Consider the following 24,260-nt stretch of genomic DNA (forward strand, 5'->3'; position numbering starts at 1 on the left):
AGTTCCTATAGTCTCATAGGTTGCTGTTTTATTTCATCCGGATCCGACTTCCGGTTCTAGATCTATAGGGTGAAGTGTGTTCAATCATTTAGTGTGACGATGCAAAATAAAGTAAAATTCTTATTAACTTGACAAAACTGTTTGCAAATTAAAAAGGTTATGTTAGTTTATACCCAAAGAAAGTTTCTTATTTTATTCAAGATGGAAAACAAAATTTCTTGACAGAATCTTCCAGTGACATTTTTGGAAATATTAGTAATATGAGAAAGGCATCATTATACCATTAGGTGGATTAAGACAGGTTTTTATTTTGCAAATTCAACTAAAAATACCTATTTCTATTGGGAAATAAATCATCTGATTTTGAATATAATGCGCACTGAAGAAAACGCTGTCGAAGTATTGTATTTTCTTGATTTTTTGCAAAATGTTGCTGTTTTTGTCAAAAAAAATAAATTCGAGCGTTAATCATGGTGCATACCACCCTAGATGTCATCATCAAAGCTCTGTAGCAAAAGAGAATCCATCCGTCCGGGAAAACATTGAAGCAACAGTCCCACGTGCTAAACGCGTTCTCTCTCTGAGAGCAATCTCTCATCAAGCGTTTTTCGGCGGATCAGTCGGTAGGAGCAACATTCATCATCATCATCGGTTTCCTCGGTTCAGCGTTCAATCGACCCTTTCGGGTGTGCAGCGTGTTTAGGCAGTTGTCGCATTGTGGGTGATCAGTCAGAGTTTGTTTTTTTTTGTTCATTTTTTTCTCCAGTCACACTTCACTGTCAGTTAGGCAGTCAGTCAGTCAGTCAGTTGGTTACAGGCGGTTGATCGAACGGGACGTAGATTTGAAACATAAAAGTGATTTCCATTTCCAAATAATTATTGGTTCTGGAATTGAATAGGAGTTGTTGCAATGGCTTCATCAGTCTGTGCCCAGTGAAGTTGATTAGAACTAGAAACGGAACAGTAGGGGGATGTCGGTTGTTGTTGTGGTGTTTATGTTCAGTGCCTACCATTGACGGACAGCATCAGCAGCCTAAGTGAGTGACTAATCGCCTAGAATTTGGTCCGCGGATGCCGTTGAACTCAAGGTCGTAGTCGAACTTTGAAAAAGTTACACGTGTCTCGCGCCACTGGATCTTTGCGTTGGTTCGGTTTCATCTCATCACACGGTAATTTGAATTTTGTGCGTAGCAGACATCATATTGCTTGGCTTGCTTCGATTGCTTGATTTTGCTTCGGAAACTGACGTTTCTTTTCGGAAACTTCCACCACCTTTGGTCAATATGTGCTCAAGGCCAGCAGAGCTTATCAGTAATAAGGGTTTAACAGTGCGTCATATCGTGATACCGTTTACGAGTCTACCGCCGTCTCCATACGTGGAACACCTGTGTTTGTACAATGATATCCGGAGGCGGATGGTGCTGGCTTCCTCCTGGGTTGCGTTTCCGTCCCGGCCGGTGACACACTCCGTACGAAATGAACAGCAGCGGGAGGAGTTGCGCTCTACTCGTAGACGATAAAAACGGGCGTCTTACGTCAGAATGTAAACATCAGAATGCAGCAGAATGGTGTTGGGTGCCCCCTCCTCTACTTACACATTCATCACTCGGCTCAGAAGAGTGATTCGAATTGGGACAACACTGGAGGAGGAAAAAAAACTATTTTTGTTTGAATTTTGGTGTTTCGAAAACGAATTTGTTGCGAAGAGAAAACGGAAACTGTGATAGAATCTAGTTTTCTCTAGTTTATGCGGGTGACGGTGCGAAGATGGGAATAGGTTCGAAGCAAATTGTGAAACCTAACCATTTTTAATGTTTGTTCTTGTTTCAATGTTTCGCTGCTAGTTGATTTTGACTCCGATCCAAGATGATCGAACATGACTAGTGCGATCTCCCGCAGTAGATCTAAAATAAAAACGACAAACGGCGACGTCCGTTTGGAGCATTACTTTTGAAAAATTGTGGGCTGGAGGGAAGGGTCGAGGAGTCGATATCAATTGATACGGCTCGTCGAACTGTGCATGAGTATTCGTCATTTCTGTCGTTTTTTTCTCTCGACTCTTAGAACAAAATCATTTCAATTTACATCTGTTCGGATGCACGTGTAGGGAGAAGCGGCCGGCCAACCGGCCGGCTTGATAATTGTCTAGTCAGGGAAAGTGAAGAACTGCAATGATCGAGTGAAACTCAATTATTTAAGTTTCCGTTTCATGTGAACGAAGCTTTGAAAGTTAGAACAACAGCTTTGTTTCATACAGATAGAATATGTCAAGTGTATTCCGTTTCAATCAATTTATAATTGATCATTTGGGGACTTCGTCTTCGTTCTTTCAGTGCATAGCAATGCACTCCAATGGAACTGCTAGTGCCCCTTAGCAATTCAACTTGAACCACGTAAACGTTCGCGTGACTTGATTCCATTCGGTGCCAGGAGCCAGTCTCAATGTATTCGTTTAATTGAATATTAACTAGTGTTTTTTGAAGAGCTTGCTGACGCGAAATTGAAATAAAACACATGCCAAAGCACGAAATGGCCAATGATTTTTTTTATTTGGTAGATAGTTTCTTGGCATTTAACCGCCACGACTGTTTTTCACAAAAGTCACTCTGTAGGTCCAATTTTCGACCACTTTTTCAAGCATTTGAGGGCGTATTTCAGCAATGACACGAATAAATATTGTTTTCCAAAGCATCAATCGTTGCTGGTTTATCCACATAAACCAATGCCCACGAGAATTAATCGATTGGCGTCAAATCAACCGAACGCGGAGACCAATTCACCGGTCCATTTCTCGAAATAATGTTATCGTTGAAAAGTTCTTTCAATCCATCGATTGTTTCGGCCGCAGTATGACAGGTGGCACCATCCTGTTGAAACTGCGTGCACTTCGTCACACATCCATATCTTGAAGATTCTTTTTCTGGAGCCAATTTTTAAACACTGTAACAAGAACACCGGATTCATGCCGAAACGCTCCACCGTTACAAATCTATTAAGCTTTACGACGTTTATAACAGATGCTATGTCTAATGATCTTCAAAATGACGTTTTTTATACGGACCTCTCTTCTGCTTTTGATATCACTGAACTGGACCGACTGAGCTTCGGATCATTTACTCTTCAGTGGACTGAATCGTATCTCTGCAATCGACGGTTGGCGATTAAGACCGTCGATAATTTATCTAATGATTTAATGGTAGTTTTTCACCTCAATATTGGCGGAAAATTTAGCGTAAGATCACGTTTTTTGCCTAAATAAGCCACTGTTAAAAAATCAAAATAATAACTTGAGAACGACGGAGGGGCGAGAAATAACTCGTACTTTAAGTAAATTTAAGAACATTTTTGATTTCAGATAATTCTACGCCGAGTTATCATATTTACCGCGAAACGTAATTCGAAAGTTTGAATTAATTTACATAAGCTGTTTTTCCGTAGAAAATTACAAAAAATATGTGTTTTGATTCAAATTATCCCTTACTCCCCCTTTAACGTTACCCACCAAAACCTGTGGAACGCTTGTGTCATCTTTCTTACGCACTTTCATACATTCCTATCTCAAATCCTTATCGTTTTTGAAGATTCCTTGATTTCCATGGGTTGCTCTTCATAATCACCCAGAACTTTTCTGTCGAGCAAAGTGGCAGATTTGCGTACTTCGGCAAGCAACAAACAACATCGTTAGTGTACTACTTCATCATAGGGTTCACGTAATGGCACGATGCCAGATCCGGCCAAAAATTAGTGTCACTTTTGTGGGATCGGGTAAATGGCAGCAATATCTTACCCATTAAAAAAAATTTAATAATACACGGAAAGAAGTGTTACTTTTTTTTCGAGTGCTGTCTTAATTATCAACTAGCAAATTCGAAAAAAAAGTTCTTGTTTCAAATTGAAAAAAAAATCATGACACTTTAGCGAGAGATCATTAGCTATTAAAGACTGTCCCAGAAAGTATGGACGCCCTTTAATTTCGCTGTAAATAAATCACAAGTGTTAGATATTCAAATTTTATTCGATATACTGATAATATTAGACTACAACAACAGAATATTATTCTCAACATTTGCTACTTAGCCATTGGAGACTAGCTCCGTACAGACTTCTTGGCGACAAGTTTTGACACTTTTTTCCAATATTTTTTGAACTGTTGAATGGTTTCGGCTGTCGATACATGTTTCCTAAGATGTGCCTTCGTTAATGCCCGAAGTTCCTCAATTGGTCGAAGTTGTGGGCAATTTGGTGGATTCATGTCTTTTGGAACGAACGTGACATTTTTGGTAGTATACCATTCTACCGTTGATTTCGAGTAGTGGCAAGAAGCAAGATCTGGCCAGAAGACAACAGGATCCTTGTGGCTTCGAATCATGGGTAGAAGTCGTTTTTGAAAACATTCCTTGATGTATATTTCGCTGTTCATTGAAGCAGTGGTGATGAAGGGTTTCGAAATCTTACCGCAGCTACAAATTGCTTGCCAGACCATAGCTTTCTTACCAGATTTTTCGACTTCAATCGATGTCTCGGACTGGTTGCCCTTCTCGCACCGTATAATATTGTGGTCCCGGCAAGGATTTGTAATCGAATTTCACGTAGGTCTCGTCGTCCATGATTATGCAGTTCAAATTTCCAGCAAGAATCGTATTGTACAGCTTTCGAACCCTCGGCCTGATCGTTTTGGTTGTTTCTGCTTCTTATAGGTTCGAAGATGCATACGTTTTTTAGCACGAAGAACATATGACTTCGAAGTGCCCACTTTTTTGGCCACATCCCGAACTGAAACCTCCTTCTTATGCTCGAACGCCTTCAGTGTACGTTTATCCAACCGAGGGTTAGCAGGACCTGTTTTTCGACCCGTTTTCGGTTTATCCGCAAAGGTGTTATCCTCACCGAACTTCCCGATTGCATTTCGCACGGCTTTCTCACTTACTCCTTCAATTTTTGCTATCTTTCTCAGTGACAGTCCGCGTTCTGTGCGCCATTTGTACACAATTTTTCGACGTTGTTCTGCTGAAAGTCCATGCATTTTGAAACAAACTAATGAAAACGAATAAACAACTGCACAAGTGGTTAGATAAGAGTGTAACCAACAGAACGCAGCTATAAAAATTGACAGATTCTGAACCATTGCGAAATGGCAGCGGTTTTTGGTTGCGTCCATACTTTCTGGGACAGTCTTTAGCACTCACTTTGAATATCCGGTGATTTCATTTTGAACTGAATATCACAAAACTAGGACAGACTTTTATTATCGAATGTACTCGCATGGTTTTGAAACGCGATCATGCATCCGGAGAAAAACAAAAATTTCCATACACTTTGAATGTCATATGATCATGTGATCAACAAGAATCGATGCAATGACGAGCCGTAAATGAAATTTGCTTCCCGTGCACGGTGTCTGTCATCCATTAATTGCTATTAGATATGTTAAAACTATTTGGGTTGACTGAAACGACGGACGGACGGACGGATGGAATGGCGGACTATTTTTAGTTGCAACTCCGAAAAATCACAGTTCGACTGGTGAGCAATTCCCCCGTCGGTGTGTTGTTCTCCGGATGGGTGCGATCTTTAGAGCCTATCTATTCGGGACAGATTCGGTCAATTGGTGCTAATTGGCGCTAATAGTTGTGCTGTTCGAACGGCAATCAGAAGGCTGGGGTCTCTTACTCGGACTTGATGGACTCCCGAGGCGACAAACAAAAAAAACTGATTTGACAGAGTGAGATTTGTTTCTCAATTGGCATCTAACGTTAACCTTTAGGAATCTTTACTTGCATTTGAAACAGATTTCTGAAAAAATACGAAAACCTGCCTGAATTCATGGGAAAATGATTTATTGCTTGGTTAGTCGGACTCGGATAGTTTCATTGCCCACCGATGAACGACTTCCCTACAACCGAAGGGGGGGTGGAATAGACAAATTGAGCTGCTGAAACATTGATAAGGTACGCCAAGCCAGAGACAGCAAAATAAGCAACGGTGGTGGTGTTCTAGGTAATATAAAATTCCATTAAATCTATGTCAATTGAAGTTTCACGTGTCAATAGAAGATATGATCGATTTGTTTGTTGTTGTCCAGTCAATCGGGTTCCGGTTGTATTTGCCTGCGGTAAATTCGAGCACACAATCAGGGAATTTGTCCGATTTGTACATTCGACCAACGGAACCGTATGGAAGTTTCCCCCAATCTGGGTGGATGATAATTGGACAAAAAGCACAATCACGCCTGCACGGCCTGCACATGAGTAAGACTCGGACCGACGTTGTCTCGAGTTGCGGTTGACTATCAATCGGTAGAAATTTCTATGTTAGACATTACATTTAAACGAAAACTCATTTCCTGCATTGTCCGGAGACTTGAAACGACCGGGAACAGGTGATGTAATCGGCACTCGAGCACCACCCCGTGAACTCTGGTCGCGTAGAATATTTTAATTTCAATTTCAAGGTTGCCTAATTGATGAGCTTGCAGCAGTAGTTCAGTATTGCATAGACTTTGTCGAGACAAATGTTTGAAAGTAAAATGAAGTGCAAACATTTATGTGATTCGATGGGAAACTCAACTCTTGTCAGACAGATGATTTACCAGTAACGCCAACGAACCGTTGCCTTCGATGCTGTTCAAATAATTGATCTTTTGAGGACCAATAAATCGATCTAAACACTATAACGATCAGCTCTATGGGTTGTCGTTCGAGCTATTGATGTGGAACAATGCGACCTACATTTTGAATGATTTGTAATTTTTATAATCATTTTTGTACAATTGTACGAGCTTCAAATTTGATCGATGATAATGTAATGTAATAATGTCAATTTGAATGTACATTAAAATCTCAACAATTCTGAGTTTATATTTTTTATACGCAAGTAAACATCGCTACAAAACATGGCTCAAAATTCTATTGCAGAGCCAATATGTGGTGTTTTCGGGTATGCAGTTTAATTTCTCCAAGTTATCAAGTATTCCCGTTTTGGTAAATTTGAAATAATATTGTTCTTGGTTACAGCAACTGGACATGATTCGACGAATGATCCAGAAACGCTCGATGTTCAAACTTTTCTTCCTCACATCTTCCTGTTTTTTTTTTCAAATAAAATGACAACCATGACTTACATGTCTGTTGCTCCTCCAAAGCCATCGGCTCTATAGCGGCCCTTACACGATCATTTAAAATGTGATTACTAAAAAGTAATGTGATTTTTATTGAACGTTTAAGGGCAGTAAAGATGAATTCTCCACATAGATTTGGAATGTCATTTTTAATGACCAATAAGAAATGATATTCCAAACTTGCATGGAGAACTCGTCATTACTGCACCTTACACGTTCATTATAGAGACATTATTTTTAGTAATGACACTTTTAATTTTAATCGTGTAATACTATGTTCACACTATGAGTTAAAACATGTTATAACTCCGATTTCATGTTTTAAGCGAAATAACATGTTTTACTTTTGCGTTATTTCATATTCATAAACGTCACATTAAAACATGTTTTCCCGAAATAACATGATATAATTGTCAGTAAAGCAAAACCCTGCTAGCATTTTCCTTCACTTTTCGACTATGTCAATTGACAAGCTGTTCAACAACAGCTTTTTTTGCCATCAAAGTAGCCATGTAATCATAATAAAACAAAACTGAAAACTGGTACCAACGTTGCCAGGTATACCGATTTCTCGGTATTTATACAGATTTTTGACCTCTATATTAAAATACAGATATGTTCTCCCAAAATACCGAGAATTCACGGATCACACAGATAAGTACCGATTTTGGTTTTTAGCTTGAATAGACATGAGAAAAGGTTGTCGTGGGACCTTTTTTTGCTCACCTTTTCTACTACTTATGTAGAAGAGATATTGATACCGATACGATACAGATAGATTTTTGCGCCGACTACATATTTTTGGAAAAATGACCTGGCAACGCAGATAGGTACAACCATTTTTCTTAGTGTGAACAGTGCGGTTTTAACTTTATATTACTATCGTTAAAACATGTTATTTTCGGCCAGTGTGAACATAGTATAAGGTCCGCTACTAGAAATGATATTAATAATTCTCGTGTAAGGACCAGAGCTGCTAAATGTCACTATCAACGAGGAACTTTGCACGACGAAGATTGGAAGTTTATGTCACTGGACTGCTGCCAACCAGGCTCTACCAATCATCATATATTGAGTGTCTGAGAGGCGATCTGTCATAACTTAAATTCCCTCACGCTTAGAAAAAGTTACTCAGAGTTTGAGTACTAGTTACTCATTTTCAAATGATACATGGAAACGTCAAAAATTGAGTAGTTATCATCAATGATATTGAGTAACAGCTACTCTAAATCGCAAGATCAGTCTAAAAGTTGTAATAACCATTTGTAGCAACAGGTTGTATATTTTGTTAGTGAGATCGCGTATTTCGAGGGTGAGTCGCTCAACTTGTGTCTGCAAAAACCGGAATGATAAACTCCGTGTTGTGCTTAAGAATGAAACCGAATATGCTCAAATGTCATTTATGAGGAATAAGTGTATGATTGGTGCCTGAGCATAACTGACATGTATTTGCGATTGAAACACTACTCCAAGCAACCACCACTTGATATAGTATTGAGTTCAATTACTTAATATTTTAATACAATACACTCAGAAAAGGAGCAATTTTTTTGCAAATTTGGTATATGTGAAATTTGAGTGATAGTTACTTTATTTTTGGTACATGTACGAATAAAGTATTACTTAGTAAATGAGTAGATTTTACCCAAATATCGTTTCCAGTGGAAGAACTCAAATTTGAGTAACTTCGGAGTTACTCAAAATTAGAGTTGTTCCACTTTTTCTGTAGATGAACGAGATCTTACTCATTTTTGAGTAACTATTTTTAAGCGTGCTTGATATTACACTCACCATTGATTGCCGATGCGATTGATATTATCTTCATTTCTCCTGTCACTGCTTGATTACGATGTGACTAAATATCAATCAAGCAGCATAAACATTGAATTAAATTCATGTACACCAATAAACTCCGAAATCCGATGACTTTTTACAAAGAACAATTAACTTATCAATTTACGTTTATGTTAGTACTCTCATGGAATTTTTTTACTTCAACAGGGAATAGGAGAATGAGAGAGAGAGAGAACAAAATGCGTCACCTGTTTTTGACTGAGTATACTTCTACTTGATCATTCAACTATCGAGTATCTCATTCGACATACACTTTGACCGTACCGATTACAGTTGACGATGATTTTAGTCTGTCTGTCAAGGTCATTTGACATGACTGACAATTTGCAGCTCTGCTGTCAAAAGAGATACTCGATAGTAGAAGTATACTCAGTTAATTATAGGCGACTCATTTTGGTTTTCTTCTCATTCCAAAACCAAGAGAGCACTAACATAAACATGAATCGATAAAGTTCATTAGTTTTTGCAAAGAGTCATCGGACATGTTGTGACAATGTTGGTAGTTGATAGTGACAGATATCAGCTCTGTCCACCTAACAGATATGCCGTAATGGTATTCGGCGGAATTATTTCAACCAAGAATTGATCCACTGATTTCCTGTTCCATGTCGTCATTGCATCATTCAAACTACCATTCAGCGTGCTGAGTATTATTTTTATGATTTGTGATTGCGTACTTCATAGCATCTGCTACGTAACTATCCCGCGTTGATGCAACTACATATCCGGGTTTTTGGTTCTCCATACATAGTTGAGTCTGTCTATGCGGAGCTAAAGTTAAAGGATATTTTATCGTGTCTCACCCAATGTGGTAAGGAGCTATAGTCCGAGGGGTTCATTGTTCTTCCTGAAGTGAATGAATCCTTTCTGTATTGACCTTGAAAGGCTTGAGAAGATTGTTTGGCGTCCCTTATGGGGTGCCGAATTTACTTCTGCTCATACATACTGCAAATCGTTTTGCATTCTTCCGGGAATCTTTCCGGGGCTTGGAGGTTTCATTAACTGTGCATTTTGGTACTTTCGTGCATCATGCAGAACGACTTATCTCTTTACGTTTTGTGTTGTTTTCCCACCTCTCCCATTTCACATTTTCCTTCCATGTTCCTTTTATCTTTCTCTTCCCATCAGGAAAATGATAGGAAGCCACGGCAAGACACGAATCTCTAAATAACTAAGGGAACGTACCACTGGAGCCAATTAGTTTTAGTTCTTATTCCTGATTGTTCTATGCCCTCCCCCCCCCCCCTTCTTTTTACGATGGTTTCATCAATTCTTCCATTGAAATAAGATGCCTAAACAATGAGCCAAACCAGCGTGTGGACACTAGGTACAATCATTTCCATCGGTATTCTACTGATCCTTCGCTTTCAAGCAGAACGACATCTTTATTATAAAACTTCGAAGTAGTTTGAAAAATCGGTACTTTTCAGGACCAATACATCGTTCTCAAAGAAGTATAGTATAGTAAAATAGTCATTCGAAAAACGGACCGTTTTGTGTTGTTTTGCTTTCGTTAGTTCCGTTCTTATTGGTGACAGTGCGTAGTAATATTGATAATCAACTGATTTGTACAGTTTTGGGATGGCCGTTATGAATTCTGTGTGGTAAAATTCCCCTAAATGTAATACCAAAACTTTATTTTGAGCTCTTTGTGACATTTTGGTATCGCAAAACAGTAATTTTCATCGATATTCTGCTGATCCTTCAACATTGTAAAATGTCGATAAAATTTTGTTTATCTTACTTTCAAGAATCAAAGGGTAAACATAGAGAAAGAAGTTGTCACCATCATATATAGGATAGAAGCATATAGGCAACGTAAAATTAATGTTTATGCATCTCATTTTTTCATCGTCTCAGTCATTTCTGATAATGAAAACAAAAATGTCATTGGTAGTACCGCATCGAAAAGTAAAAATCCGGCACCAAAACAATAAAATTGAACTGGAACTCACGTGCTCATCGTGATTTGAATAAACAATATCGATCCGAATTCGTAGCAGCAGCAGGCTATGGGGCCAGTGAAAACGCGTAAGTCGTTGACGGGTCGACCCATTATTATGAAATATTTTGTTGGCAACCCCGAATGTGGAGGACGTGATTTTCATTGCTTGCGATTATCAACATTATACGAATAACCGTAAACATGTGACTGTTCTCGGTTGTCGGTGAAGCAATAATCATCGGTTCGATTGTGCTTATAGGCCCCGGGAACTCACTGGGCCCGGAATACTAATGGCTTAGTCACACATTGTTGGGCTTCATTCAGTTCACACTTCGTTGCTGTACGCGGCAAAGAACGCTGACGCCGGCTAGTTTGAGTCGAAAATGTTTAAACTTTCGTTATCATAGTTACACTAAGTAAACAGAGCAAGCGGAGATGTGTGGACTGACAATTACTGTCAAGTGCTGTGACATGCATTTCTACTATGGTGGTGAACTAGTAGGCTGTGGTGAAAAGGAAGCAACTGTCAGTACCCGATGGGTGGCCATTGAATGAATGATTTTCCTTCACAAATCTGGTATAAACCGAACCGTATTCCGACTATTACATCATCGTACCGTCAAATGACACCGCATATATCGTGTGGGACCTCAACCTCTTCTTCAGCATTTCGGTTAGTATTCTAACGTTCTAATGAGTCGTGAAGAAGCGCGCAGTCCGAGCACATGCGTGATGTTTCTTTTTATGTTTTGTTTACGTTTGCTCTGCGAAAAAAAGCAGTGTCGGGAAAAAACCGGTGATAAGACAAGGAGCCAAACATCACCGGTTGTTTGCTTTTTTTTCAGTGAGTCATATGTCGACCGGAGCGCTACGGCAGCTGGGCTGTTATTCAATCGATGATTCCAGCAGGTGTTTTTGGTTCTGTCCAGACAATAGATGAGATAGAGTAGGGTAGATTTGGTTCTATACAACACAATCAAAAATTGTACATCCCGGTATCTTATTGTAACAAAGCTCATTCTTGTCTTTTTTTTTATTATTTGGAACGTCTGTCCGATAAGGACGATGGTGATAATGCGTTTTTTTTGGGCTACTATTTTAAGTTTATCTGAATTGAACGAAACAGTTAACGAGCGATGATAAAACGTCAATGATTGTTTGACAGATACGAGATAAAGCTCGGTACTGTGGCTACTGTGGTTGTAAAAATGTTAATTTTTCATGGAAACGACCATTTACTCCTAGTTTCTGTTATCGATTTTATGTGCTCAATTATTAGTGTGCCGTGACAAAAACTCATCAGTCGTGGCGTTGCATATTGACACCTGTTGACATGAAACGATTAAGGAAAGCCGAGCAAACGAACAGAGCTACCGGTGAATGCTCCTACTTTAACCGTCCTCGTCGTTCGTTGCTCGACCAGCCACATCACGATTCTACGTCTACACTCAATCTAATCTCGGTAATTTTCAGTTTCAAATCTACAGCAACGAATCGCTTGCCAAATCTGTTTTGACCAATTATTTATTCGATTACCGTTTAATCACCTATATATTTCGATTCATATTTACAATTCACAGAACCGTGAAGTAAATTAGTAAACTTGAACTCAATTTCTGTATATGCAGTGATTGTTCGCGACAAAATTTGTAAAAAAAACAAATTGGCTGTTAGTTCAAGTCAAAATGCATTTTTTATACATTTAATTGAGCATTATTAGTCATCTTGAAACTAATTACAGTTACTTAATTAGGCTGCTTGAACTTTTGAGTTTACTGCAGTCTTCAGAGTATGCGCAGACTTCTATGTACCCGATTTAGCTGCTTTTGTCCAAGATTTTGGAAAATTTTCTACTGTGGAAACTTGTTGTTTATATTGAGAGTTCTCTTTTCACGAGAGGCCAGTACCGTCAGATAGGTCGCAACTTCGGGTAATTAGGTGAGTTTGCTCTTTCGATACAACATGGACTCCATTCGCTTTATACCATTCCAAAACATCTTTGGCGTAGTGACGAAATGCCAAATCAGACCACAGTAGCAAGGAAGCGTCATGGATGCTTAGAAATTATAACAATCGCTTCTATATTCTCTTCTTCAATATTTGCTTCACTTTCGCGTCCTTTACACGATTATTTCTGAACGCCGAAAAAAAAACATCTCAAATAGGTCAAATTTCAGCATGAATCAAAGGGTTTTCTGCACCGAATCATGACGGTAGATGAAAAATGGATTTATTTTGAGAATTTCTAGCGCAGAAAATCAAGGGATTAAGTCTTGCTAACTTTTCACATCAACTGCAAAACAAAATCGCTTCGGAAAGAAAGTGATGCTATAGATTTGGTGGAATTAATTAATTAAATACCAGGTACTAATAGAGCATTTTTTTTGTTAAAACGAAACACTTATTTTGAATGGGAAAATAGCACAAAATTATTCAAAGTATTGACCATTGCTTTATACACAAATGAGAATTCAGACGCTAAAACTCAAAATTGAAAGCTTAAAATTTAAACTCACGAAAAAAATAATTAGCTAAGAATTGAAAATTGACGGTTGAGAACTTAAAAATAATAGTTGAAAATTATGAACAGCATTGAGAAATGACAATCGAAAAATGACAAACAAAAATTTAGTGTTCAGAGTTCACAGCTTTGTCGAAACCTGAACTCTGGAAATGGAGAACAAAAAACTAAGAAATCAGTACTGAGAATTTAACCTGAAGAATTGAAAATGGAGAATTGAATTATGAAATGAGAATTGAAAACTGTGGATTTAGGATTGAGAATAATAAAATAAAAACTTGACACCAGAAAATCGAGAAAAAAAGAATCGATGAATGAGAAATAGGAAATCAGTGTTGAGAATTGAGAACTGAGAATCAAAAATCGAAGATTGAGAACTGGGAATTGACGACTGAAAATCGAGGGTTAAGAATGAAGAATAGGAAATTGAGAGTTCAGATCTCAGGATGGAGAATCGAGGAACGAGAATTTAAAATTGAGATTTGAAAATCACTTGAATTGTGAATCGAGATTGAAAAAAGTGAAAATGAGAATTGAATATCGGAGATCGAGCACTGGAAATTTGCAATTGGAAATAAAGAATAGAAAATAGGGAACTCTAATTTTGAATGGGAAAATGGAAAAGAAAATTAAAATTATTGACCACTGTTTTCTACGCATCTTGATCATCTTGCTGGCATTTTCAAACGCCAATATAAATGTTCGTCTTTTGAAGCCAATCAGGCACCCAAGTTTCAACTTCTTCGGAGAAATCATTCGTGCTGCTCAGCAAATGCGTGGCCTATCGATGAAAACAAGTGGTAGTCGTAAGGGACCAAGTCTAGTGAATACAGCGGGTAAGGAGATAAGCTTCCAGCTTAGTGCTTTGATTGTATCCTGTATACTTTTCCGTGTTTTCTGGCCCATTCTGGTCGATTTTCGAATATTTATTTAATAGTTGAAACTGATCATATCTGTTATAACACACTTTTCTAATTCCACAAAAAATATTAATCCAGATAAACTCATGAGTTTTTCCGTTTAGGATTCTAAAAGCAAATCTATTTTTCATCGCCAGTAACAATTCAGTGCAGTGATTTTCTATTCCACATACATTTGTGTTGTACGCATGTATTTGTGATGTTTTTTTATGCTCAGATCACAGCATGCTGTGAGTTTGGCTGTCAGCTTTCGTTTATTTACTTGTTTGTTCGGTTGAAATTCTGCGTTTTCAAAATGTCGCGTTATGAAAAGGAAGTGAAAATTAAGGTTCTGGACACATGGCTAAGTGAGAAGGGTATTATAATGCAAAAATTAGCGAAGTGGTTTGGAATGCATCATGCCAGTGTTAAAAACATAATTAATAAGTTTGAGGAACATTATTATTAGGATGAGCTACCAGGAAGAGGCAGAAAACCCGGTTCTTCCAACCCGAAACTGAACCAGAAAGTGCTATCTCTAATCATGAAGAACAAATCAATGTCAATACGTGATTTGGCCGAAAAAGCGGGAACAAGTGTCGGAATGATCCAGCGTATTAAGAGGCGAAATCACCTGAAGACCTACAAGAAGCAGACAATCTCGAAACAAAGTGTAGAACAGAATAAGCGAGCAGCAACAAGGGCTCGGAAAAATTTATTCGCGGCTTTTGCAGTGCGTTTTGATGAACGATGAGACTTATGTGAAGTAGGACTCAAAAACCCTTCCAGGTCGACAATACTTTACTGTCGTCGTTGGGGAGCATGTGAGCAATGCGGACAGGTCGATTCAAGTGGAGAAATTCGGTCGAAAGGTACTGGTATGGCAAGCAATATGTTCCTGTGGTTTGAAGTCAACCATTTTTTACACTACCGGGAACTATAAATGCAGAAATCTATCGATCTGAGTGTCTCCAGAAGAGATTGATGCCTTCATATAAGGAGCATAGTACACCTCCACTGTTTTGGCCGAATTTAGCGTCGGCGCACTATGTCAAAACCACTCTCAATTGGCTTGCGGAAAAGGGTATAAATTTCGTTGAGAAAAATATCAATCCACCAAATTGCGCCCAGCTTCGACCCATCGAACGTTACTGGGCAATCGTGAAGTAGGGTCTTCAAGAAGACTGGTTAGGCAACTGGGAACATGCAGGAGTTCAAGAAAATTTGGGCTCAAGCGTCCAAAAAATGCAATGCAACACTTGTCCGGAACTTGATGAAGAGCGTTCGATCAAAAGGTCGAAAATTCGTGAAGGAATAACTTAAATTTCATCCGGTTTTCATTATGTTGAAGTTTAACCTCGTACAATAAAGGATCAGTTTTTAGTTTGAATAGAATATCGTTTTTTATCATAATTTGAATGAAAAATTTGTGGATAGCTTATTTTCGATACACTCCTTATCTGTCTATCATTCAATTCATGTGGCACCCATTTTCCACACTTTCAAACTTTTCCCATAGCGTCTAAATGGTCAGATAATTTTGTGTTGCATTTAACATTGCTGACATTCGCTTTTGACCAGATGTCTCATATTCATCCGATATTGCTTGCAACTCGGTGTCTTGAAACTTTTTTGATGGTCTTCCGCGTTCTTCATTTCTCACGTCAACATCATTATCTCCAAACAGTTTAAACTATTTTCGTGAGGGGCTTCTGATAGAGCATGATAATCATGTGGCTCAACAAGCGTTCGACGCGACTCTGGAGCACTTTTTCAAATGACAAAAAAAATCATCATTTTCTGGTACTAAAATCAACATTTTTAACACGATGAAAAAAGATGATGTTTTTTACTCAATGACTTGATGTTAAATATGTCCGCACCAAATGTACATTATCGACACATTTCTATCGTAACTCTCACTTTATACGGGTATACCAGGTATAAGTGTCTTGAGTCTTGAGATTCTCAAATCGAGTTAAGCTGTAAGTGGTAGTCGCAAATGAATGATTCAAGCATGGTACGAAAACCGATCCGAATGCTCCACCAGACACGAGAAAGTCATTTTGCAGCACGACAACGTTCTCGCTCACAAGTGAAAACAGCTGTCAAAAACGAGTTCTAATGAGATCTTTTGCCCGACCCGCCATACTCCGTAGCTTTGACCTCCTCCGACTAACATTTGTTTTGATCGATATCTCCTGCGATTGCTGGGAAGCATTTTACTAGTTATGGAGATGTTGAAAAAAAAAGCTTCACGACTTGATCGCTTCAATAGATAACATGGCACATCTGGTCTTGTTACTACTTCCAGAAATGGAATGAAAAATAGAGTTGCCTACCCAAAGTTATTGTGGAAACTGTGAATAGAAAATCTTTAATGCGATGACCTATATGCTTTCATACCTCATTGAATTGAAGCAAGTATGAAAACCAGCAGTTTTTCATACTAAAAAAAACATCTAAAAAGATGACAGATATCCAACAATTTCAAATCTCTCCTATTTTTACAAATAACTTAGAATTAAAGCGATGATATACACTTTTTATACACATAATTATTGCTGTAAATACTCTCGAAAATTTGTCAAAAACTCAATATACTCTTGGAGAATCTTAAGAAATTCGGCAAAAATGCAGAAAAAAAATCTAGAAATTGTCCAACGCTTCATCACAAGTGCTTCGATGAAGAGCGAAATATACCTTCTGATCAAAATTGACCCGGACTGGTCCATTTTAATCGCGCCGGTAAACCCAATCGGCAATATTTTTCCTGGTTGGTACAACCTTATTTGACATTCCTGTTAAGTTCGAGCGGGATATGTCAATTAGTGTGTATTCGACAGCTGTTTGCTTGAATCTTTGTGTTTCACATGGAGTTTTGGCTACGGAATCATTCAAAATGCTGCAGAAGTGTTTTAGGGATTCTACTCTATCCAGAACGCAAGTATTTAAGTGGCATAAAGCATTCGTAGAAAATTTGCCTCATCCTCCACCTAATGACGATAATATCGAAAAAGTCGCATGTCTAATGGATCGACTCAGCACATTTTGATTAATGTTTAGGGTATGAAATAGCGTCGAGGCCAAGCTCGTACCGGAAAAAATGATTTTTTTGCATGATTGTGACGGAATTTTTGGCCAAACGCGAAACGAAAGTCATCGCTAAGTCACCGTATTCGCCAGATTTGGCCCCCTGTGACTTTTTCCTATTTCCAAAACTAAAATAATTACTTTGGGGAACGCGCCAAAACTCGATCGAGCCATGTGACAAGTGTATGGAAAATTATATTGACCGCTGGAATGGCTGTATTGGTTCAAAAGGAGCCTATTTTTAATGCGATAATAACAAAATATACTAAAATCTAAAAAAATGCTTTTTTTTTTAAATTCCGATCGAGTCAATTTTGATCAGAAATTATATCAAGTAATGTTTACAGAAACGACTTCTACCAATGACTCGAAGCCAAAAGGATTCTGCTGCTTGGTGGCTAGATTTAGCATCTAGCCATTACGCGAAATTAACAGCAAAACTGTTACATTCGTTCCGAAAACATGAACATGAACCCTCCAATTAAGAATTTTGGGCATTGACGAGAGTTCTTAGGCATCTAAGGAAACTTTTATGAAATTTCACTTCATTTTTTGAGATCTTTCGGAAACAAAATCACAAAATATTTTTTTTTATGAATTGTAATTGGTTTCTTTTACGTATCCGATCGTAAAGTACTTATATTTTTAAGTTCAGTTTTTTATTGTGCGAAGCCATTGAAATAATTCAATATTTTTGTTTTGTCAAAAAGCTTGGTTTTGATTGCTAGTTATATAATTAAAATATAATTAAATATATTCATTTTGATATACTGCAACGTTGCCCAATTCAAAAATTTTGAAATTTCTAATCTTGCACCGACTTTTTCCGATTATAGAGGTTTTAACCTTAAGATCATTCACCTCTTCGGACCAGAAAAACTTTCTGACCCTATGTGCGGGGCTGGGAATCGAACCCAGGGCGGGGCTGCGTGAAAGGCATCAACTTACCCACCACGCTATACCCGTTCCCCTAAGTATCGATTTTCTATTTGAGATTCTAAGGCAAATATGGAACAAATTAAAAATTGTAGCTTGTGTTGTACATAAAAAGTCGTTAGATCTTTGTGTTCATTCTTTGGTTGAACACAAAAATAAAAACTTTGAACAGTCCAGGTATATTTGCCCAATTTTTTGAGAAATTCAGTGGAATCGAAGCTTCAGTTTTTTTTGTAAATTGTGGCCGATATAGATTCCAAAATTAACAACGTTAAAAATAATATAAGTCATTAATTTTGGCTTTATTTGTACCAATCAGAATCAGGAATCAGAACTAATTGGCTCAAGTGACACGTTCCCCCCTATTTTTATAATTATTACCTTGTTAATGGTGAACATTCCAATAATTTAGAGCATAAAAATTTACTCGTTATTGGTTCCATTTTTGAATTATATATAAAAAAGTGATTTTTTTTATAATATTTGTTAAAATTTATAGTTGTGTTTAGGTTATTTTTGATAGTGCAAAAATGTTTGTTTGGCACAAATCGTAGCTGGTTTCACTAACAAGCGAATTAAGCGTATAAATATGTAGGCCAATGCTTTCAATTCAGAAGTTTTTACGTCCATTGTGAAAAAATCCTATCTTATCTTTGGTCTTCTATCTACAATTTTCTCTAACTTTTGATACACAACTTTATTTGTCGTTTGTTTTAGAGCATTATATTTCTGGAGCTTCCTCGGTTAAGTTTAAGTTCTTAATATTCTATTCGCGAAACATTGATGTCAAAGGAAAGACAATAGGAAAGCAGATAGGGCATATTTTGCGCGTAAAAAAACGTGGAACGGAAAAAATCTAATTTTCTTTGGTTTCTCCCACCCGATCATTGATTACAAAGTGCTTAAATCATTCTACGAACTTCACAAAATTCTAGGGTGTTAAATTTATAGAAAATCGTCGAGAAACTGCTGAGTTATGACAGCTCAAAATTACCGTTCCCAATTTTTATTTAGGTTTGTTACTTAAAGTGTTAATAAAGTTTATTTTTTGGTTTGGAAATCAGTTCTACCCGGGTTGAACAGAGCCAGGACAGCGCATCGCGGATCGCTGTGCTATTCGCAGGCATTGACGTTGAACAACGCCTATGAGTTGCCAGGTTACGAAAGTCATGGATTACTGATTGAACTGGATACACTAATTTTTAGTCGGATCTCTTCTTGTGTCGTTTCGATTTTTGACTCTTCAGTGAAACTTGTTTCAATAATCGTGCATAGCTGAACTTAATATCCAGATCATAAACATTTTTAAGTTTTTGACATTCAAAAAATTTATAGTTGAATAGCTGCACACACACGGAAAAAAGCAACATAAACAGTTTCAATATAATTTTCTGTTCGAATGTTGAATTGATAATCTCGAATCAAACAATTACCTTTCAATTTCCAACAACACAACCACCCGTTCTGGTCGTGTCGTGTGGTTCGAAATGATCGTATTCTGACTCACGCCGGCCGGCTGAGGTTAGATAAACGAAGAAACGTTTTGTTGTATTAAACAAACCCCGTGCCGCTGCGTGTACTTGCTGTATCGATGTCACTTATTGACAACACTATGCAAATTGCGGTAATCCTCTGCTACCCGCATCATCATGAACTACCAAACACCGGCTCCACCGACGAGGGCGCTCCAGAGGGAACACCCTCGCGTGACACTCACACACACTAACACACACACACACACTGTCAGTCATTCATCGGACCGTCGATAGCTTATGGCTTTTCCAATATAGAAGGCGAGAGTGGTTCTCCGCTTGCCACCGCACATGCGACTGTCAGTGTCGATAAGATCGGCCCCTCCCGGAAAACGTTAGTAATTACGGCGAATATGTTTGCTTTAGTAGCACTCACATCACCCCCAACTGGATGGAAATTGTTTGATAATCTCATAGACGATTGCTTTTTTTATATCGATTTTGCTAGGCACACCCGGACAGTTTACCAGTTCACTGATCGGAATCAAACACGGCTTGAACCTGTACCTGTAGAATGGCTCCTCATATTGTGGAACAGGAGGACCCTGTTGGTAGCAACTGTCAAAATGGATCCACAGTTCGACAGCGAGTGGACGGTGCAAATCTAGTCAGCAGTGAAAATAACAATAATTACCCATTTGCGAACCCATCCAAGTCAACGGTGCAGCCTGCCGAAGACGAGTTTCGACCGCAGATCCGATGGCCGGATTTTTTCGCGCAGTTGTTTCTGCACGTTGGTTTCCTGATAGGCCTATGGCAGGTGGTGACTCTGCAGGCCAAATTCTACACCGTAGTGTGGAGTGAGTATTTTTCCGGAATTTTTCGATTGACAAAAATTATCCTATTCCGAATTTCAGCTATCCTACTCGTATGGGGATCGGGTTTCGGAATCACAGCCGGTGCTCACCGATTGTGGTCTCATAAATCGTACAAAGCAAAGTGGCCGCTGCGGGTACTGCTGATGTTTCTATTCACCATTTGTGGTCAGGTATGGTTCTTCAACACAACGCCTGCCAGTAGGCAGTCTAATTTTACCACTTGTTCGATGTTCGTTTTTAGCGTGATGCCTACACGTGGGCGCATGATCACCGAGTTCACCACAAATACTCCGAGACGGATGCCGATCCACACAATGCAAAGCGTGGTTTTTTCTTCGCTCACGTCGGCTGGGTCTTTCTGACACCGCATCCGGATGTGGTGGCCAAGCGGAAGGCCATCGACATGAGTGATCTGGAGGCCGATCCGATCGTGATGTGGCAGAAGAAGTAAACGATTTTTCTGATCGATAGTTTTAGTTAGTTTTCTGTAACTTTGCTTCCCCTGTTAGATACTACCTACCGTTGTTCGCCCTGTTAGTCATCGGATTCCCGGTTCTGGTACCGTACTACATTTGGGCGGAGAGTCTGTGGGTTGCCTTCTGGGTATGCTTCACGATGCGCTTCACCACCACCCTCAACATTGCCTTTTTCGTAAATAGTGTGGCTCACATGTTCGGCAATCGACCGTACGATAAGTAGGGGACTGAATGAAGTTTAGACTAAAAACCAGCAGTTGATATTTTAACATTCTGTCCATGTTTGCAGAACCATCAGCTCAGTGGAGAACCTCTCGGTTGCAATCGCTGCCATGGGCGAGGGCTGGCACAACTATCATCACGTGTTTCCATGGGATTACAAAACCGGAGAATTGAAGGGTTACATGTTCAATGTGACCACCGGATTCATCGATGCTTTCGCTCGGCTGGGCTGGGCGTACGAACGTAGGAATTCAATCAATCAATCGATCTATCATTTTGACTACGATTACCTTTTTTTTCTAGGAAAATCCGTTTCTCCGACAATCATCGAACGGCGTGCGGCCAAGTATGGCGACGGGACACGTTTCCTGACTGATGAATACGCACACAAAGATGCCGTTTGGGGCTTCGGCGATCAGGACATTCAACAGGAGGATTTGGAAGACATTCTACGACTACAGGAATGATAAAGTCCACGATGGACCAGTGTTCGAGCGGTTTCAGCTTTAGTCACCCAAGATGCATTATTTACTCGTATTTTAACGAAAGTATGTAGATTGTAAGGCTATGATTAGACAAGACACATGAATGTAACAGCAAAGGGGTCCGGAAACTCCTCAACTCAGTGAATTTTAAGGTTACTAGACGCTATGGGATCAATCCCGAACAATGCAGTGTTTTTTATTGTCAGGGAAATTCATTGAATGACGCTACTAGAAGGATAGTTATCATTATTATTATCCGAATATTTCCGTGAGATCTGTGACCTCGATCCAAATGATTATATGATTTTCCAGAAAAAAATGGCTTGAAAATGATCGAATACTAAAAACAACTTCTCGAATTGGAGCAGAAAATGATCGATTCAAGAGCAGAAGTTGATGAACTTCTGAATGAGAATGAGAATGAATTTTAAAATACAGGCGGTACCGACTTCCGCAGTGCTTTCTAGAACTACGTCCTTCGTTCCGCATTGGTGTCACAGGCAAAAATCACCCAATCGTCGGTTCAAAGTCGGTGCTGGTTTGATTAAAATTCTGCTTTGGTATTTTTCACTCATTAGCATGTGAGCTTGTGTCTGTCTAGAAGGGTCCCACATATGAATTTGCTGAAAACTCCAGAACCGTAGAGGCTAAATGTAAAACAAGTTCAATCCAAGGGTCAGCGCTTGTTGTCGCCTGCGCGATGAGTGAAGGAAATCTAGAATACTGGACTGCATAAGGCCTAATTCAGAATTGTTTTAAAATGCTCGCGTTAAGGATTTCTCGGGGAGCAGTTTTTATCAGTACCCAACGAAAGACGGACTAGAAAATGATTCTTGAAAGCGAAAACTTTACTCCCAAAGACGAATCCTCTCGATCCGGGGAAATCGTTCTGTTATTTGAACTACTCTAGATGTGTGATGCGGGGAAGGAAAAGGTTTGGATTCTGCAGAAAATTGTGCGATTTTAGTTTTAGATACGGAAACGAATGCGTTCCGTTGATGTCCAGACTATCCAACAGTACCAAAGTTTCACCAGGCTCTGCGGGGTAACTTAAAATTGGATTTTCAATCTGAGTTGTTCGTTTGTTCATGTTCATGTTCCAGATGCCATACTTAAAGTCTATTCGCACAATTCCGGGACGGCCGGGAAGGTTTTCGAACCGTCGTCACCGAGAGAAATTCGGCGAAGAACATCGGTGACAACCAAATGGATTTTATGCCGGATCCGACATTCCAATACATGCACTACGCCGGCAGCTCAGTCATCCCCGATGAGGAAAAAAAAACGTCCCGGATCGTCCCGGAATAGTGCGAATAGACTTTTAATTTAATGAAAAAATTACCAACACTATCAAAAATGGTTTATCTCGCCACCTATACATTTATACATCGTGCAGCGAACTGCACGCAATTTAGACCAAAGAAAAAATGAAAGAGGACTCAGGAAGCTACATAAATGGGCCTAAATTTTAAAACACCATTTTTTCATTACATTTCTCCTGACGATTGTGTACTAGACCTTAAAAAAAAGATTTGTATACGGAATGTCATTTTTTTTTCTCCAGATTAATCAAATTCCCCGAGTTAATATTCATATGAAAGGTATAATATTCACTAAAACTTAGGGCTACAATTTTAGCAAAACTGATATTGTATTTGACAGATCGTTTGCTCGTTTGGATTGGAACAAAGCTGTCATTCCAAACGAACTGCTGTCGTCACTCTGGTTTTAGGCTGTCTACTGGAAGTAATACGATTTGTAAGAAAATCAACAACCCGGACACCACCATTTTAATTTTAAGGTAGTTATAACCGTTTATTACTATTATCGTCAAGCGCGTTAAAGAAGAATAAAATTATTCTCTTATCAAAAAAATACTTACTCTAAATAATAAATACTTTTCCTTTACACGGTTCAGGATAATGTTGCCCATCCTATTGGTAGTTGAATATTCTAAACCGATCTACAAATCACCTTGCTTCATGCGTCGAAAGTTATGATACTTCTGAGTCGACTCTGTCATTACAGCATCACCTGCAACCAGGGTAATGGGTTATGAGCGTTCTGAATCAAAAAAGAAAAAAAGGGGTACATGGATAGTTTTGCACTGCACTCCAGGCAATAATTTTGTTTAGAAAAATGAGCTAAACGCTTTAAATTTGCGCTCAACGACAGCGGACAAAACTGCTTTTTAATTTTTCATCAAGAACTGTTTTCCTAAGTTTTGTAATTTGTCCACTTGAAAAAAAAAGGCGGGTGGGTAATGTCAGAGACATAAGCGGAGAAGGTGAATACGAATAAAGCTGACAAGCTTCTTTCACATTACCGAATATCGATAATCATTCGCATCAGTTCACTGATT

The 24,260-nt window shown here is 38.8% G+C and overlaps 1 protein-coding gene across 3 annotated transcripts; it reads left to right on the forward strand.

Annotated features, from left to right (window-relative positions):
* Positions 1 to 688: 688 nt before the first annotated feature.
* Positions 689 to 22,120, forward strand: LOC131431728 (acyl-CoA Delta-9 desaturase-like). 3 transcript variants are annotated; one of them, XM_058597602.1, is made up of 7 exons: positions 689 to 1,169; positions 20,315 to 20,697; positions 20,755 to 20,885; positions 20,957 to 21,162; positions 21,225 to 21,410; positions 21,481 to 21,656; positions 21,717 to 22,120. In XM_058597602.1, exons 2-7 carry the CDS (start codon positions 20,412 to 20,414, stop codon positions 21,878 to 21,880), a joined length of 1,149 nt encoding a protein of 382 aa, XP_058453585.1. In that variant the 5' UTR covers positions 689 to 1,169; positions 20,315 to 20,411; the 3' UTR covers positions 21,881 to 22,120. The 3 variants fall into 3 exon arrangements, with proteins under 3 accessions (XP_058453585.1, XP_058453594.1, XP_058453577.1); XM_058597611.1 differs by having other exon boundaries at positions 689 to 1,037; positions 20,346 to 20,697; XM_058597594.1 differs by having other exon boundaries at positions 690 to 1,169; positions 20,346 to 20,697.
* Positions 22,121 to 24,260: the final 2,140 nt, after the last annotated feature.

The sequence above is a fragment of the Malaya genurostris genome, chromosome 1 (assembly GCF_030247185.1).
Source record: "Malaya genurostris strain Urasoe2022 chromosome 1, Malgen_1.1, whole genome shotgun sequence".
Lineage (NCBI taxonomy): Eukaryota > Metazoa > Arthropoda > Insecta > Diptera > Culicidae > Malaya > Malaya genurostris.

Coding starts and splice junctions, on each gene's coding strand:
- LOC131431728 (XM_058597602.1), top strand. CDS start 20,412: ATGGCTCCTCATATTGTGGAACAGGAGGACCCTGTTGGTAGCAACTGT. Junction 21,163..21,224: donor ATCGTGATGTGGCAGAAGAA/GTAAACGATTTT, acceptor TTCCCCTGTTAG/ATACTACCTACCGTTGTTCG. Junction 21,411..21,480: donor GGCAATCGACCGTACGATAA/GTAGGGGACTGA, acceptor CCATGTTTGCAG/AACCATCAGCTCAGTGGAGA.